Raw genomic sequence first — 17,364 nt, 5'->3', positions numbered from 1 at the left:
CGGTTGTGAGCAGGACTGAAGAACTGAGCAATTTTAACAAGGGCCAAGTTAGGATGGCTAAATGACAAGGATGAATACACTTGTGATAGCTAGATGATTCAGAGCATCTCTGAAACAGCAGGTCTGGTGGGGTTTTCCCAATATGCAGTGGTTAGTAAAGTACCTACACAAGGTGGCACGGTGGCTTAGAGGTTAGCACTGTCATGTTGCATCTCCACGCCTCGGTTCTGTGTGCATGGAGTTTGCATGTCCTCCCTGTGCTTGGTGGGTTTCCTCCGGGTACTCTGGTTTCCCCCGACAGTCCAAGACATGCAATTTAAGGGCCAGGGGTAGCTCAGTGGTTAAGGCATTGGACTACGGTTCAGGAAATCCCAGGTTCAAACCCCACAACCACCAAGTTGCCACTGTTGGGCCCTTGAGCAAGGCCCTTAACCCTCAACTGCTCAGATGTATAATGAGATGTTAGTCGCTCTGGATAAGAGCGTCTGCCAAATGCGTAAATGTAAATTTAAACTGGCACCACCAAATTGTGCATAGTGTGTTAATGACAAACAAGCGTTTACGTGATAATCCCTTTCATGGCAGCAGTCTGTGGGTCAGCTGCTGGCAGTGGGCTCTTTCAGGAGGAACATGAACCGTGTCACACTGCAAACGCTGATCAGGAATGGTCTCGAAAGTTCCCAGATCTCAATCTGATCAAGCATCTGTGGAATGTGTTGAACAAACAAGCCTGGTCCATGTGGGCCCCACTTTGCAACGTACACGACACCAAGGATCTCCTTCATCTTAGTACCCAGTACAGCACACATGAAGTCTTGTGGAGTTCATGCCTCAAGGAGTCAGTGGTTTTGACAGCACAAGGGGAATATGCAGGTGGTTTTAAAGTTATGGATGATGAGAGTAACTGTCAAACATACATACAACACAGAACCCCAAACACGCAAAGTCACAAGCCTACACAAAGTCACAACTAGGCTGTGGTGTCCGTTTAAAAGCGCTGTGGGGTATTTAAGTACTCTATTGTGTTTTAGGCCACTTGTCCCGCCTCCATTAATTCTTGTGAAGAGTGTTGCCAGATTGGGATTAGTGTGGACCTAAAAGTTTCATTTGCATGGTTGGGATATGTAAACAAATTATGTTTTTTACAGTGTTAAACATGGTATTATATTATTTCTAAGGAGAATGTAGCTGTAAATGGTGTTGTACGAGATACAGAAGGGGTTTAAAAGGCATTTGGGTGGAAACACTACGGTTCAATCTGGCAACCTTGCTTTTCAGACCCCTGTAGAGTTGAGACTAACTTTTTCCTCCAAGTTGAGAAGTTGCTCGGACTCTCCTGCTTTTTGTCCACATGCTTTGGGAAGGCTGAACCCCAGCCAGACCTAAGTCATTCTTTTAATTACTTTTTACCCTTATTTGTTTTTATTTGCCAGAATTTACAATGAGTGTTAAGCTTGAATTGAGCAGTTTGGGGTTCGCTGTGCTGTTTTTGGGAAGCGTGTCTTTGAGTCTCCAGTACAACACGAACAGGCAAAGAAACAAGTGAGTACCAACCTACAGACACTGGACTGGGAAAAGTGAAAGTTGCACATGGGTTTTTCATTTAGATGATAATTTGAAAAAAAAAACGGATGAATTGCTTGTTTGGTTTGTGCCAATACACTACAACTGATTATTTTAAGAGAATATTGCTTAGAAACCTCGTTTATTTAATGAACAAGTTTGAATCACAAGTAAGTTAAGTAGATTTCACACTAGACTTCTTTTTAATAACTCAAACGCTGACATGTGGATACAGAATGATAAACTGCCTTTATAAAGCACACAGATTAATAACAAAAAAATGTCATCATCATGTGTGGCACCTTATATAATATTTTTTTTATTTTTCCCCAAAGCCACAAAAGTGCTTTAAAACAGTCGATTACAGTCTAGGTTGAATTAATTTCGATGAAACCAGATGTTCCAGATGTGTAATGTAACACTTTAATTGGGTACATTCATTGCGTAATTTGGGTTTCACACTACAGAATCTTATCGCAGTGACATTGAATGAATTTTATAAAGAATCGTATATCTGTGATTGTTTTTTTTTCCGATTTGCCAGAAACTGGTGCGCGTTCATCGTGCAGAAGAACGTGAGCTGCGTGGTGCGCGCGGACATTCCCGAATCCGCGCGCTGCCCTCCACACCAGCCCGACTGCGAGCCGTCAGTGATGTGAGTACCACCGCGAGGGGCGGGGCGTGGGGGCGGGGCTTGCCACAGTCCTCATAAACAGTGACGCTAATACTATAGGGAGAGGGTGGGGCTTGGGAGATGGAGCCTTAGAATGCACTGCAAACCAAAATGGGAGGTGTGTGTGTGTGTGTGTGTGGTATTTGTTCCATGGTGATTCATGCTGCATTCTGTCACACAGTGTGCTTTAAAGTGTAGTATAATTTATAGGAACTTTCCTTGACAAAAGACCTTCATTCGGAACACAAATGCAGACATCACTACCTCCATGCATAACCTTGGTAACCTAGGATACCTGTTGCTGCACTACTGAGATGAAATATTAATTAAATATTCATTTACCTTCCCTAGTTTCCTCCCACAGTTCATGGGCATGTGAATGCTGACTTGAGATCCTACCATGGTCGTAAAAATGGGAATAAATACAATAGTCACCAATGGCCTCCGCAGTCCCCAGTTGGACTTCAGTGGTTCCCAGATGAATAGATGGATATAACTCGTACATAAATGTGATTTGATTAATTTTCAAGATAATGCAGCATGTAGGCATGTGATCAGCACTGGGGCCTCACACCTCCAGGGTCGAAGGATCGATTCCAACCTCGTGTCTTTGTCCGTGGTCTTTTGGTGGGTTTCCTCCAGGTACTCTGATAGATAGACACCGTCATTCTTAAGGAGATTAAAATTATGCAGATTCATAGCAAGGGCTGGACTGAGACAAAAAAAAAAAAAACTGGGATTTTTGGTCCAGATGGCCCACCACTTATAATCCAGAATTAGGCCAGTCAGACAGCACCCCGATAGCATCTTATGAAAACCAACATGGAATTTTTTTTTCTAATTTCATTTAAAAAATAAAACCCATATTTTCAAGATTTATTACTCATGAAGTGAAATATTTCAAGCCCTTTCTTCTTTTAATTTCTATGATTACGGCTTACAGGTTATGAAAATCTAGTATTTTAAAATATTCAAATATCTAAGATCAATTGAAAAATGATTTACGATACAGAAGTGTCCGACTTCTGAAAAGTAGCATGCTCATTTTTGCGCTCAATACTTTCTGTATTGTAAATCCTTTGTGTGATTGATCTCGTGAATGTTCTAATATTTTAAGATACTGGATTTTTGATTTTCATGAGCTGTAAAAAGATTGAAATACTTAACTTTATAAGTAAGGAGTTTAGAATATATGAGTTTCACTTTTTAATTAAATTACGCACAAAAATAACTTTTCCACGATATAATATTTTTTTTCAGATGCATTTTATTTATATATATATATATATATATATATATATATATACTGCTGTTCAAAACACACACACACACACACAATAGGGTAGGCTATCTTCCGTTTCCCTCCCTCCTTTTGAGTCCCTGTTATCATGAAGCTAATCCTAACAGATTGAACTAGCCTCCCCTCCTGCTCTTCATTCTGCTTGTCTCTCTGGCCCTTATCATCGATTACGTTACATGCCTGCTCACCACCTGCTTTTCTACATTTGCCTGATGATGCTGCACAAACTTTGGCATTGCTGATGAGGTAACATCTGCTGTGGTAGCCTGTGCAACAAACATCTGAAATCTGCATGTCTTTTCTCGCATAGCTTTACCGCAAGGGCGGCAGAATGGCTTAGTGGTTGGTATTGTTTAACCTTGCACCTCCAGGGTCCGGGTTAGATTCCCGCCTTAGGTCTGTGTGTTTGGAGTTTGCATGTTCACCCTATGATTTGTGGGTTTCCTTCAGGTGCTCCAGTTTCCTCCCACAGTAACCATGCAGATTAGGCTGTTCCCAGGGTGACCCCCGGCTTGTGCCCTAAGTCTCCTGGGACAGGCTCCAGGCCTCCCGTAACCCTCTTCACAAGATAAAACGGTATAGCCAATGAGTGACAGCTTTTCCGCAGCACCATTTTGCTTAGGTCTGTCCAATTTAACACGAGCTATGAAGAAGAAAAAGCGGCGGGTGGCATAAAAAGATATTATATAGGCGGAGCAAGATAATTCATTGCTTCGTGAATGGCGCCATGAAATTGAACATAAACTGCCAGTATGAAAGACAAACCAATGGGCTGCTGTCCCTGCATGCATATGTATAAATGCGTGAATGAATAAAGAAATTAACAAACAAACATTATATGGGCCCTGAAGTGTGTTGGCCCATCTGAAAGTACCCGGTATATGAGATTACCAATCCAGCCCTGTTTTTTATTGTTTAAACTCACTCCCACTATCTCTCAATCATCATCATCACCGCTTAATCCTGGGTATAGGGTCCTGGGGGGGTCTGGAGCCTATTCCTAAAGAATTAGGGCACGAGCCGGGGTACACCCTGGACAGGGTGCCAATTCATTGCAGATTGTTTAAACTACAAGATTATTAATTCTTATTTTATGTCGTCCTTGTTAATAATGAATGGTTCATATGAATTAGTACCAGGTCTATCTTATTTGCAGTGGATAATAGTCTTTGGAATGGCCTTTGGTTTTTAATCTTAGTTAAGATGGCTGAATACCATGTGGAGTTCCCTTCTCAGGGAGCTGCTAGCCAATCGGAAAGCACCATCAGAGTGGCATTAAGTAACCAGGGCTCTGTCTGAGCGTGGGTTCCTGGATTTAGATGGAGGATTATTAGACATTCTTTGCAGCTTATTTGCACCACTGTCCTTAACTTCAAAACAGCTCGAAGGCCCAAGGGAAGGGATGTCAGTCTTTAGAGCACATCACAGCACTCATTTCATCCACATCAACTCATTAGCTGATTACCATCAAAGAACATTGCATTCCTGGGATATTTCTGCTGTGTTGTAAAAAGGAAAACCCACTCCTATGCAGGGTTGAATCACTTGTCACTATCTACACTTTTACTATCCTGAAACACTAATGTACCACTGTCTAAGATAACCGTTTATGGGTTATTGGTTAGTTCACACTATTCTTCATATCATACCAGCTTGAAGGCTTTTTTACGATTCACACAATAAATTAAGGGCCCACTAAGCAGCTGTGCTTTTTACATTGTGATATTGCAGACATCAGAGTGTTATGCTTGCTGTGGTGTTAGTGTAGCAGAGAATGTGTACTGCTTTCAGTGTTGAGATATAACCTGCGTGCGTGGATTTTATAATGGACACAGCGAACATTGCGCGTATGGTAATATTTGTCCTACACCCTAGTTACATCAGTTGCTGTGTTTATCTCTGTTTCTAAGAGAAATCCTGTTACCTCCAAGAACTGGCAGAAGCAAGGACTATTTGTTCAGCTGAGTACTTTTACACACAAGCGTATGTGATCATCTCTGAATACTTAGTCAAAATATGAAGATGTTACTTCTTTTATTCTTGTACTATATTAGCATGCTGCTTTATATCATATATGAATGTAAAGCCCAGCAAACAGTACTTAATGCAAAACAGTCAGTATTTGGTGTGGTAATGTGAGTGCCCTTTAGTCTCAGCTCAAATTTGTGCAGTTTTATAAACAAACTACTGCGATGGGTTGGGACACAGTCCAGGGTGTAACCTGGACTTCTCTGCTGGGATAGGCTCCAGCCCCCCCGCGACCCTTTATACAGGATAAAGCGGTATAGACGATGAGGGAGTAAGAGAGTTAAAGTTAAAGGGAATGATCTACTTAGTTTTACTGAGCATCCTGCAGAACCACCCACAGGTCTTCTGAGGACTTTGACTATTGGACCTGCTTCTTTTTTTGCATCCAAAATCCAGCAGCTTCCTTTTTTTTTTTTTCGCTTATATTATGTGCTGCTTTCTTTTCTGGCACGCACATATTTTTATCTAACATTTAATTTTGTGGTTGAAAATCAGAAATACCTTTGTACTAACTCAATAATAAAGTACTAAAAAAGATCAGTAGGAAAGATCACAGTGTGCTTAAGACCTTCTCGCTGTATGGTATGTCTGTCTTGCTTCCTGTAAGTGGTCTGATTAAGGTCATTATTCTCTTTCTTACGTAACTTCTAACTACACAACTCACTGTTCAGTTATTGCTTTATAAAGCATATGACGGAGAGCACAAAAATGGCACCAGCCGAAAGTTTTTTCCACAATTTTTTTTTTCAACAGTGCATAATTACGGTTTTATCAATCGTTCGTACTTTGTTCATGTCACCAGAGTGCGGTGTTTAAAGATGACGACAGATGTTATGATATCATTTGGGACTGGAGCAACAGCCACAAAGTGAAAAAATCCCATTCTTCTGTGGATGGGCTAGTGTGGCTGCAGGCTTTCATTTCAGCCAAGCAGGAGTCACTTCTGTTTCCACTCGTATAATCAGTTCATCTTGAGCTCCAATCAAGTGTGCCTCCCTATTTAGCTGGAATGAGAGCCTGCAGACACAAGACATGACAGAAGACCCCCATTCTGTGCTAAGTGGTCAGGTCATCTGAACATGATCTTAACAAGGAGGCCATCACAGCAATGTGATCCATGTTATCTAGATAAAAGTGACAACAGTAATTCACAGTAATGCGACTCTTCATCTCGTGTGAGATTATCTCATGCACTGCCAGTCAAAAATCTTTGAAATTGTATTTTTGTTTAATCACTATGATTGCCAGACTCCAATAAAACGATAAATGGCTATTTGTTACGCCTAAAGGTAGGATTTAAAACATTTCATGCTTTAATTATACTTACTGCTTGGTTAGATTTTTCACATTTTAGAATATCTAACAACGATGCCAAAAGGCACAGTGTTGTTTTGATTGGCAGTGTATGTTGTTTAAGGATCGCAAAGAAACAATAGTTTGTCTCCTTTACGAAGGGGAAAAATAACCCGAAGGTTCATGCAGGTTTGACCTTATGTTTCGTATCAGATTTCATAATGAGGTGTCTTTCACAGTTTCTTAACAAAAAGTTACAATAAATAGAATATGGCTTGTTATCTGGGAGATTTCTGTGGGAACATGCATTATTTTTTCGTCCATAATTGCACTCACAGATGTGAAAACTGACCCAGCCCCAACCTCATCGCAGGAAATGATGCCATTTCTCTATTCATTTTCTTTTCTTTTTTTTACCACTAAAGGGAATCCACTGTATCACCGGGGTTTATTATGTTACTCTCCAGTTACGTAATTGTGTATGTAGAGAACCAAGTGCATTTATGCAGATTTGTGAAAGAATCAGCAGATTTGAAATAATTACTTAACACATAAAAGGACTGTAATGGTTTTAGCAGTCTAAAGGAGGTCCTCTTGGAGCTTTTTTGGAAAGAGCTTTGTCGGGTTCTCTACGTTTCATCTTCAACAATTGTTTCAGATGAACACACCAAAGAACATTTTTTTTACAAAACTGAAGGCTTTTTTTTGTCTGTGTGTGTGTGTGGGTGTGTAACTGTGTTCAATCAGTTTGTTTTCGGGAAATGTTTTTAGACTTGTTGAAGTTGCCAAGGAGTGTTTTTTCATTTACACTGCAAAAAGTCTAATCAAATTATTTCATTACATTTGAAATGCCCAAAATACCTCTGTAATTTTATAGATTTTTGTTCCAGAAACTATGTATATGAGGTGAGATACATGATTGCGGATTGCTTTTACTTTTAAGGACCGCTTTGTGCAGGGCACACTAGATAAAAGTTCACGGCCAACCAGGCAATGGCATTGCATAGTCTGTTAACAAGACTTATATCACATCACAGCATATACCGTGGCAGTAATATTAAGTAGATATCTCATTAATATTTGAAGTTATGCATTTTTTTTTTTGGATAACAGCATGATTTAATTTGTTGCCATTAAATCTTGTTTTCCAGGTATCAGACCCATTTCCAACCCAGTTACCGGATCTCCTATAAGACTGTAACTGAACTGGAATGGAGGTGCTGCCCAGGATATCAAGGTCCAGACTGCAGGGAACTAAAAGGCACCCCAAATCGGCAGATGTTACTTAAACCTCAACCAAAGCCACATCCTCAGCCTCATAATGGATACATACGAAACTCACAAAGTAAGATAGTCTCAAACTTGTGTCTTCTTTCTTTTTGGTTAAAAATTATATAGTATGTAATATAATATCTAATATTTGGCATGCAGTTTAATATACATACAGACAGTATATTCCGATTAGAATGATCCGATTGATATCTTATTTCCTGTGATAGGGCCAGAGAGACAGGAGACGGGGCGTCACAACCCCAACAGCGGGATTGAGAAAACTCGTCAACTGGAAGAAGAAGTGCAACGCCTGTCTCAGACAGTGCTGGATCTTCAGGCAGCTATGACTAGCATGACTGCAAACCTACGTATTGATATACAGGAGGACACTAGCAAAATGCTTGCCACGCTCCTTACCAATATGCATGTGCAAGATAGTGCAAAAACAGGAGGTATAGAGGAAAGCTTGGTGCATCTGGATGGTCACCAGGCCACAAGGGGACTCGAGGACAGGGGCATGGAAAAAGTGCTAGCCAGGCTTAATGATGTGACAGATGCTCTGAAAAGCAAGGACGAGGCAATTGAGGAGCTGCGGGAAGCTGTGACTGGACACAGTGGCCAGATCCGAATGCTAATGGACGCTTCTCAGGGACCAGTGATTACTGCTGGTGCTTCCTCAGACATTGATATCCTTGAGGCCTACATTGATACAAAGTTTGAGAAATTAAAGAAGGAGCTGGTTGCGGACATGAAGGATGAGGTAGAAAAGCTGAAGGGTGCATGTGATGAAAAGATACTTTCTTTTCAGAAAATATATAAGGAGGGACTGAAGAATAGTCATGACAATCTGACAAATCTACTGGGCAACCAGGAGGCTGAGCTCAGGAAGGAGATGCGTGAGCTACGTCTGGAAATGGTTATGTCCGATGGACTGGTGCGCACTCACAGGCAAACGACTCCATTTAAAGCGGATGGCAATGATCTACAAAAAACACTTGGGCGACTGATAGATGCTCATCAGATCTTAAACGCTCGTGTGGACAACGAACTGGAACATCTGTCCATGTTAAAGCTGGAGGATATATTTGGCCCTCGCATGGATGAGCTTGAAGCCAGGATGAATTTGACCGAGAGGAACGCAGAAACCTACTGCTTCTATGTGGATGAGAAGTTAACCAAGGCTCTAGCTAAAGAAGCAGCAATGCTCCAGAAGCTCTTGAACGAGAAGCTGAATTCTATACAGGAAGACTTTACAAGCATGCTGATCGAAATAAGTAACACGTCCTTCCCAGGGATGTTCAGCGAATCCGTTGATGCTCTGCAAAATCAGGTTAATGCAAACAAGTTTGTAATTCAGGGGCTGGAGTTAAAGCTAAATGCTCTCGAGAACATATGCTCCACTGACTGCAAATCAAGTTCATCAGTGGATCCTCAACATCTAGGCCCTCTGGAGAGTATTACAAATGATGTGAGGCAGTGTAGAAATCAACTGGATGTCCTGAGCACCAATGTTGAAAACAGTGCAGTGAGGCTTAGAGAATTAGAAGCCGAAGTCGATGATCTGAAGGTTGAGAATCAACAGAACGGTGTTAGCATACGGGTTGTGCAGAACAAGTTGAAGCCTCTAACGGATAATGTGAGTGGTCTAACTGGATCTGTGACAGGGTTAGGAGATGTCATGAGCAAGTTTAGCCAAGATCTTGAAAACCTGAACTCTACTTGTTGCAGAGGGACACAAACAGAACACATTCAGATACATTCAATGGCACCACCAGTGTCCCACGAGGTAGGTAAACCAAGCCACAGTCAAGTGGAGGAGCTTAGCAACAGACTACATAGCCTGGAATCCCAGATGACTACAGAGTTGACCCTTTGCAAGGAGAAGGCACAGGGTGTAGCTGAAGGCATCTCTGCACTAGGCAGCAGAATTACTACACTAGAAGGGTTGTGTGGTAAGGTAAATGATGAAAGAACTCAAGTTCAGGATGTGAAAAAGGGTCTGGAGAGAAACTTGGCTGAAATGAACTCAACACTGCAGATGCACTCCGGAGAGATCAGCAACCTCCAGCGCCACCTGCAAAATGTAAAGACTCAGCAAGGTAAGTGATGCAAAACCACAGGTTAACTGTAAGTGATGTGCTAAAATGAATTGCAAACAGCAGAACTTTTATGATAGCATGTAATATCATCAGATTCCCACTAACGCCACCCCACTCACTGAATCAACACTTTTATTTTGGGGAAAAAGAACACAACTCAGATATGGGTATTATATTACATCATCGTTTGCTTCCGTGCACTATTCCTTCCTGCATCATGCCTAATGTTTGTATAATCGATTGTACTAGTGTAAACATTTCTATCAAATTATAATTGATCTTGTCCTAACACCACTGGAATAGTGAGACTGTTTTTACCATTTAAAAATGAAGATACGGATTGGAAAACTGCACAGGATTTGTTTGACTTGGAAAAGCTCCTAAATGGAAATTGGGCTGCTGCCACACAACGAAATCATGACTCCCCTTTCAGTTGTCAGGATTTATCTTCATGACTCACATCCATCCACGAGATTTGTCAACCAAACCAGACCTGTTATTCAAATTTTTTTTTTGGGGGGGGGTTTCAGAGAAACTTACACTTAAGTTAATTTTCCAGGTAAAGAGTGCCCATAATGCATGTGCTATGATGAGATACAGGCTTGCTTATAAGTTTACAATTCCCGAGGGCTGCAGAAAAGCAAGAGGCCTCAATAGACATAGAAAAATAAGAGTTACAAGCATTGGAATGGAGCCCAATACAATCATACCTTTCTCATTAACAAGTGATGGCTAATGCTGTTTATGATACGGCTTGCTTACTTGCTGTAGTGTTTGAAAATAATAAAGGTCTTTCTTTTATAATAATAATAATAATAATAATAATAAAGGCATACTCATTAAACCCATACGTCATGGTGTGCGTAGGGTTAACTTGACTCTAACAAAAAATTTCCTATGTTTTATTTAAACTCCCTGACACTTATTGCACAGCTAATTTGTGTAGGATGATCAATGAGTGACTATCCTTCTCCTTATTTTCTTTAGTTTTGTGAGCTCATGAGTTCTGTGGTCCTTTCCTAGTCATGCTCTACTTTTCCCAACACAGACTCTGGGAACCTGTAGAATGTTCAGTACGTGTTTGCTTGTGTGGGTCTGGTCTTTATTAACCAGCAAAGCCTGGGACTGGGCCTCTGGATGTGCGGTGCTGTAAAGCAGGCTCACTACCCCACCCGAGTGCAGATGTTGGGCTAGGAGCCGTCCGTGATGTAACGCCTGCATGCATGATTCCTGGGAGCCTCCCTGTAAAGTCTGATGTCATTATTCCAGGGTGGATATCAAGTTCTCTGAGTCCTAAGCATGCATGAAGGTTATGTCCAGGCTCAAGTCCAAATGATTAAATTTACATAAAAATGATAGTATTAGAGGTGTAACACAAATACACTATTTGTATTTGTATCTGTCTTCGGAAGATTGCTGTTTAAGTATAAACCCTAATCTTAGTGCATTGTGACTAGGATCTCTGTAGGTAATAATTGTTCTGTATAATTACTAAAACAGTGTGTGAAAAACAGCACCGATTTCGTAGCTCTATAAGAACGTCAAAAGGCAAAACGAACGAATGCCGCAGCGACTAGACAACTGGGCTTGCTGTTGCAAGGTCTTAAGGATTACTCATTCCTTCTGGCAAGCCGTCTGGGGCAGGGGTACGCCATTGTGCAATTCTGGGAATAATTCATACAGTTGCTCTGTCCGTGACAACACAATCTGCTGGGAAGCATGTGGTTTGGTTTCTAAAATCTGATGCTCTTCTGCAATTTTTCTAGCAAGATAAATCTTTTTTTTTTTTTATGAATTAATAATTCTCAACCTATTTGAAGATTCTGGTCATCAGCCAAACCGACGGATTAATAGGCTCACAGCTCATACTGGAATACTCGAGACAATGACTTGATAGTTATTGAATTCTGCAATAGAGGAGCTTGAAAATATGACCCAAGATGGCCTGACATGCTGTGTAATTCAGTTTATCTAATCTTTATCATCCTCGTTCCTGTCTTTCTTTTCCTGCTGATTGATATCTTGCTAGTATAGAATGCCAAAAGTTTCTCTTCCCCTCTTTCAAAGTGCGAGTCTGTGGATTGAACCAAGGAGGTGGAGGTGAACCAAGCAGCCGTAGGTTTTGAGAAGGGTTCTAGCATTACTATAAGTGATTTCTCTATGGAGAGATCAATAAAAGCAGGGTCAAAGTTCGAAGTCAGAGTTCAGAGATCCATCTGGATGTTTTCAGATTGGATCAGGCCAAGAGTGAGATTACTTCACCGAGGTCTGGACGTTAATAACACCTATGTGTTTGTGTGTTTGTGTGTGTGTGTGTGTGTGTGTGGAAAAAGTTTCTTTCTTTCTTTTGCCTTCTGAACTAATGGATGAAACAAGACCTAGCATTTTCTCTCAATTTCAATTATCCCAATCTGGTCATCCCATCTTAGTAATTTGTAAACACAGCCTCCCTAGATCAAGAGTTCTTTCTCAAGAGCCTCCCAAGATCGAGTTTCTTCTCCGTAAACAAGCAGTGTATCTGAGTCAAGACTATTGCCTAAAGCATTCTTTTATACCAGTGTTCATCAATCCTGTTCCCAGAACATTATATTCATTATCCAGTACAGTTGTTCATGTTTATCAGGATGAATTGGATTCGGGAAACTGAATCAGACGGGAAGCTAAATTACCAGAAACAGGACTAATTTGGGCTTTACAGTAGTTTAGTGTGTCACTGTTGGTTAAGATGCCACATCTGTGTGTAGTATGCTGAGCCATGGCAGAAAGTAGCCCGTGATTTCCTCTGCGTCCCAAGCAGTCCCCATGGGAAACAGTTAGATAGCAATTATCTCATGGGAAAAGGGCCTTACGTGTGTGTTTCTGAGATACCTGGTGTTACGAACAGCGGTGACGCAGGAAAGCGGTCGGTGGTAGCCTGTTTGAAGAGAACCCTTGGGATTTTAGCCTTGGCTTTGTTTTACTCATGCCGGGTGTAAGCAGGAAGACAAAGATGCAATTACAGTGTTGAGTAAACCCCTGTGTGATGAACAGCACATGCTAGGTTGAGGAAACATCACAGTGTGAGACTGCTGATAGTAGTTAAAATTTAGCCACTAAAGGGATTTTTTTTTTCCCCCTTGGCTAAATTCACAGATGAAATTTTTTTACCCTTTTATAATAAACATTATAGTTGCATTTCATTTCTAAGGAAACAGGCTCTTGATTAAGATTGAAAATTGCTGTTAAAAAAAACCTTTTGCTTGGTTGACTTTTTTTGCTGTGTCTTGTGGGATCCCAGTCCTGAAGCACACATCTAGTCTTAACCAGATGTTCTGTAAACCTTTCTGCCAAGCTTTCTTAAAAGAAAGAACAGTGCACCTCCTATTACTTTCCATATTCATATCTCTTTGTTAAATGTCTGTTCAACCAGTATAACGCATTCATATTCTGTTACATCCCAAATGCATATCCTTATGAGATTAGTCATCTAGTCCACCCTTTCATATTTTTCATTTGTGAGGATTGATTTATCCATTTCGATTTCATATATTTGCTGCCTGAGAGTTTTATCTGACAGCCTCTCCCCCCAGAATATGAGTCACATCTCTCAATCCTCTCTTTCTCAGGAGTGCAAGTGAAGCCTGACAAACCGAACACAGTTCCTGATTCCAGGACTTTCTACCCACCGAAGAGGTCACATATTCCTGAGATCCACATTCCTTTGCTGTTTCCACAAAGGCAAGTGCCTGTTCCTTCCTATCCAGTTCAACGGCAGCCACATGGCGAGCCCTCAATCCCACGCCAACCTTACGCTCCTCCGCGGCCTTCAACCCCACACCTACAGCCTCATGTACCAGTTGTCGTGACTGGAGTGGCTGGACCACCTGGATACGAACAAAGAGTGCCCTCACGACGGGAGCGTGGATCCCATGAGTTAAGCAAACCTGTCTCCGGATTTGCAGGTGCACCAGGTCAGTGATCAGACAAGTTATCAGCTTCTGCTATATATATGTATGGTTTAACTCTTTAAAAAATGTTTACATCCTTATCTTGCATCTCCACCACAGGCCCTCTTCCCATAAATCGAGTGGCTTATAAACCCTACCCGATGGCAGGTAAAAAGTTTTTGTCTCTGTAGCCGAGTTAAATAGGAGAGTGACTCAAAATTATCTGCACTCTGGCTGTCGAATATATTTAAGTAAAATAAAAAAAAAGACAAAAGCATTACTTTGTTCATGTCGACAAGTTTTCATATTCCCTCATTAAAAGAAATGTTATAGGCTGCGAGGGGACTGTTGTCTTCACTTCTTTATCAGAAGTGAATCTTCGTCCTCGTAAGGCTGCTTTCTGGGGACCAAACAGGTCAAGTCTGATAGAGCAGGATCAGGACTCTATAGGCAGGATGCTTTAACACCTGAAAGTAAATTTTTTTGCAGAGTGTCGACAGTGTGGGTAGAACTGTGCAGATGTGCAACGTCATGCAAAATTACAACACCCTTGGATAGCTGTTATTGCGTTTAATCTTTCAGCGCTTCAATAAGCATCTCACTGTAACAAGCACTGTCGATTGTTAAACCTTATGATAATGTTTCAATACTGGCCCTTTAGAATCCCAGGGAACTGTAAGCATCAATTTTCCAACTGATGGTTTGACTTTTAAACTTTTTCTTGGTCGCCGATTAAGGATGTTTCCATTACCATTTCTCTTTAAGAAACTTTCGGTATCGGTCCAAATTATGTTTGCAGATATCCATACACTTCTGTTTATGCTCTTTTGTGAGTTGTTTTGGCTCCTGTTACACCCTCAGATCACAGAAAAAACGAATCGCTGCACGCTGCTCTTCTTGCGTGCAATTCACAAGAGGGGAATCTATTTTCGCTCGCACCGCGGTTACAAATGAACTGATGTAACATGTTCACACCTGCACAGCAGTGATTGGGGACACAGTAGCCTTAACCAGAAAGCGCTGATAAGACAGAAATTTTAGATCATTTTTGTTTATTTTAATATAACCAGAATGCAAATAATTTTTGATTCATCCTCATATCCAACTTTACTTGCATTGTTTATTTTGTCCTTAATCAATGAGACCTTTTTGTTTTTTTCATTAGCTTCCCAAGCTTTATGGAATCCCACACAAAGGCTTGTTGCTACTCCAGGTAAAGTTTATAGAAATGTATTACTATACTGTATGCATACACATTATGATTTTTTCACCACAATAACAGCTCATTTGAAATGGAGAATATTTCAATCTATGCACCACTTTTTTCTATGCCTCTTTTACAGTGTCACCTGAAAGAAACATGTTTGTAGAGCCGATCTCCTTTTCAGCCGGTCTCACAGAACAGGCGCATTTAGGAGATTTTGGCATTATCCAGTTTAATAAAGTGCTAGTTAATGATGGAGGGCACTACAATCCACAAACAGGTATTTAAAAAAACAAAAACTCTCAGATCTGCTTTTTCAATGACAAAGATTCTTAGGACAAAGCAGCCAGTACATGTCCTAGTTGGCAACACAGTAACTTCCTCCTGCTTGCTTTGCAGGTATCTTCACGGTGCCAGTGACCGGTCGTTATCTAGTCTCGACCGTGCTGACACCTCCACGGCATGAGCGCATCGAGGCTGTGCTCTCCGTGTCTGAGCGCAGCGTACACAAGCTGGATTCAGCAGGTTATGGAGAACAGAACGGCCAGCGCGCATCAAGGCCTTGTCAGTGCGGCAGCTCTGTCTCATTCAGCCTCGTGCTCCCTTTGCGTGCAGGAGATCGAGTTGCGCTAGTGCGCACAGCTGGCGCGCTTGCCCTCTCTGAGGCCAAAGAGATACTCTCAACGTTCAGCTGTGTCTTCCTCTACTCGACTCAGGTTCACAGATAACACCCAGGGAAAAGGGGAAGAAAAAAAATGCACACATATGCTACAGAGGACTGCCTGGCTGTGCAGCGCTCCACATTGACAAGGCAGCCCGTGGAGAGCTTAGACCTCACTGCAAGGAAATCACTGCTTGGCTTTGGCTTAAGAATCTTCAGGAAAAAGAAGTGCCACACAGTGTACTTAAGATATTTAGCCTATTTTCTTTGTATAATATTTTTAGTTACCTTGAACCATTTAATATAAAAGGGTGGCTTATCATGAGCGACTTCAAACATAATCAACACACCAGATTGCATTGAATCATTTCATTACAAATGAATAAGCAGTGTTATAAATACCTTTGCTATATGTAAGAAAAAAAAATCCATACTGTCATAGGACTATAATAAATGAGTGGATGGTGTAACATTACCACAATGAAGACAACACCTTCCAATGTCTTTCATTACTCTTATACCATAGGAATTAACCAAATTTTTTTATTATTATTAATGAACAATGTCAATTATTTCTAGTTACATTTAAAGCTGTGCAATGTATGTCAAGCATATTAGTTCTTGTCATCACTTCCCTTAAAACAGTCATTCCATCACCAGTGTCTTTTGTACCCTCCAAAAAAAGAAAAAAATCTTAAAATTGCATTTACAGCTTTACCTCTAATTGTTAGAAAATGTCGACACTGGAGACTCCTTCCATCAATGTAAAATGAACATTTCTACACAGAAACCTCATTAGATCAACAATAAAGTTTTTTTTTGTTTGTTTTTTTATCTATTTGTGTGACACAAGTCTCTAAGGGCTTGTTCAAGAGTGCAGGCTGAACTAAACCTGATTTTCAGGACTGACTACACACACAGTTATTTGAAAGTGACCAGATAGGATTCGACTCTGTACAGACTGGCAGCCCAAATCTGATACATTGTCGAACCTATCTGTATTGGTTGCCGTGAGAATGACGCTGGAGGCTCACATATTTCCTCATAAAGTGTATCACCATTTCTGTACATTCTCTCTAGCTTTGTCTGTACTGATGTACTGTACTGACCCCCAAAAGTGATAAAATTTTACGTCATCCTGTATCCAGAGACTGCTGTTCTCCATTTCCATACTATGGTTAAATCGGGCGGCTCTTCCTAAAGCATGGTTAATTTATCTGCATGGAAAATTAAAGGGTGTGGCTTTTACATACTTAGCCGTAAAAGTGTCAAAAGTGGAAGGAAAAAAAAAGGACCCTGCACAAACACCTCCAGATTTTCAGAGTTGTGCTTATTTTTTAACCAT

At 40.9% G+C, this 17,364-nt stretch overlaps 1 protein-coding gene across 1 annotated transcript; it reads left to right on the top strand.

The window, feature by feature from the left end:
* Positions 1 to 1,316: 1,316 nt before the first annotated feature.
* emilin2a (elastin microfibril interfacer 2a) lies at positions 1,317 to 17,162 on the top strand. Its single transcript, XM_053498831.1, has 9 exons — positions 1,317 to 1,542; positions 2,108 to 2,218; positions 8,009 to 8,202; positions 8,357 to 10,228; positions 13,834 to 14,178; positions 14,275 to 14,322; positions 15,320 to 15,367; positions 15,498 to 15,638; positions 15,758 to 17,162. The coding sequence occupies exons 1-9, from the start codon at positions 1,442 to 1,444 to the stop codon at positions 16,084 to 16,086; spliced, it is 3,189 nt and encodes a 1,062-aa protein (XP_053354806.1). The 5' UTR covers positions 1,317 to 1,441; the 3' UTR covers positions 16,087 to 17,162.
* The last annotated feature ends 202 nt before the right edge of the window (positions 17,163 to 17,364 follow it).

The sequence above is a fragment of the Clarias gariepinus genome, chromosome 1 (assembly GCF_024256425.1).
Source record: "Clarias gariepinus isolate MV-2021 ecotype Netherlands chromosome 1, CGAR_prim_01v2, whole genome shotgun sequence".
Lineage (NCBI taxonomy): Eukaryota > Metazoa > Chordata > Actinopteri > Siluriformes > Clariidae > Clarias > Clarias gariepinus.
This window is presented reverse-complemented; position numbering and strand designations above follow the sequence as displayed.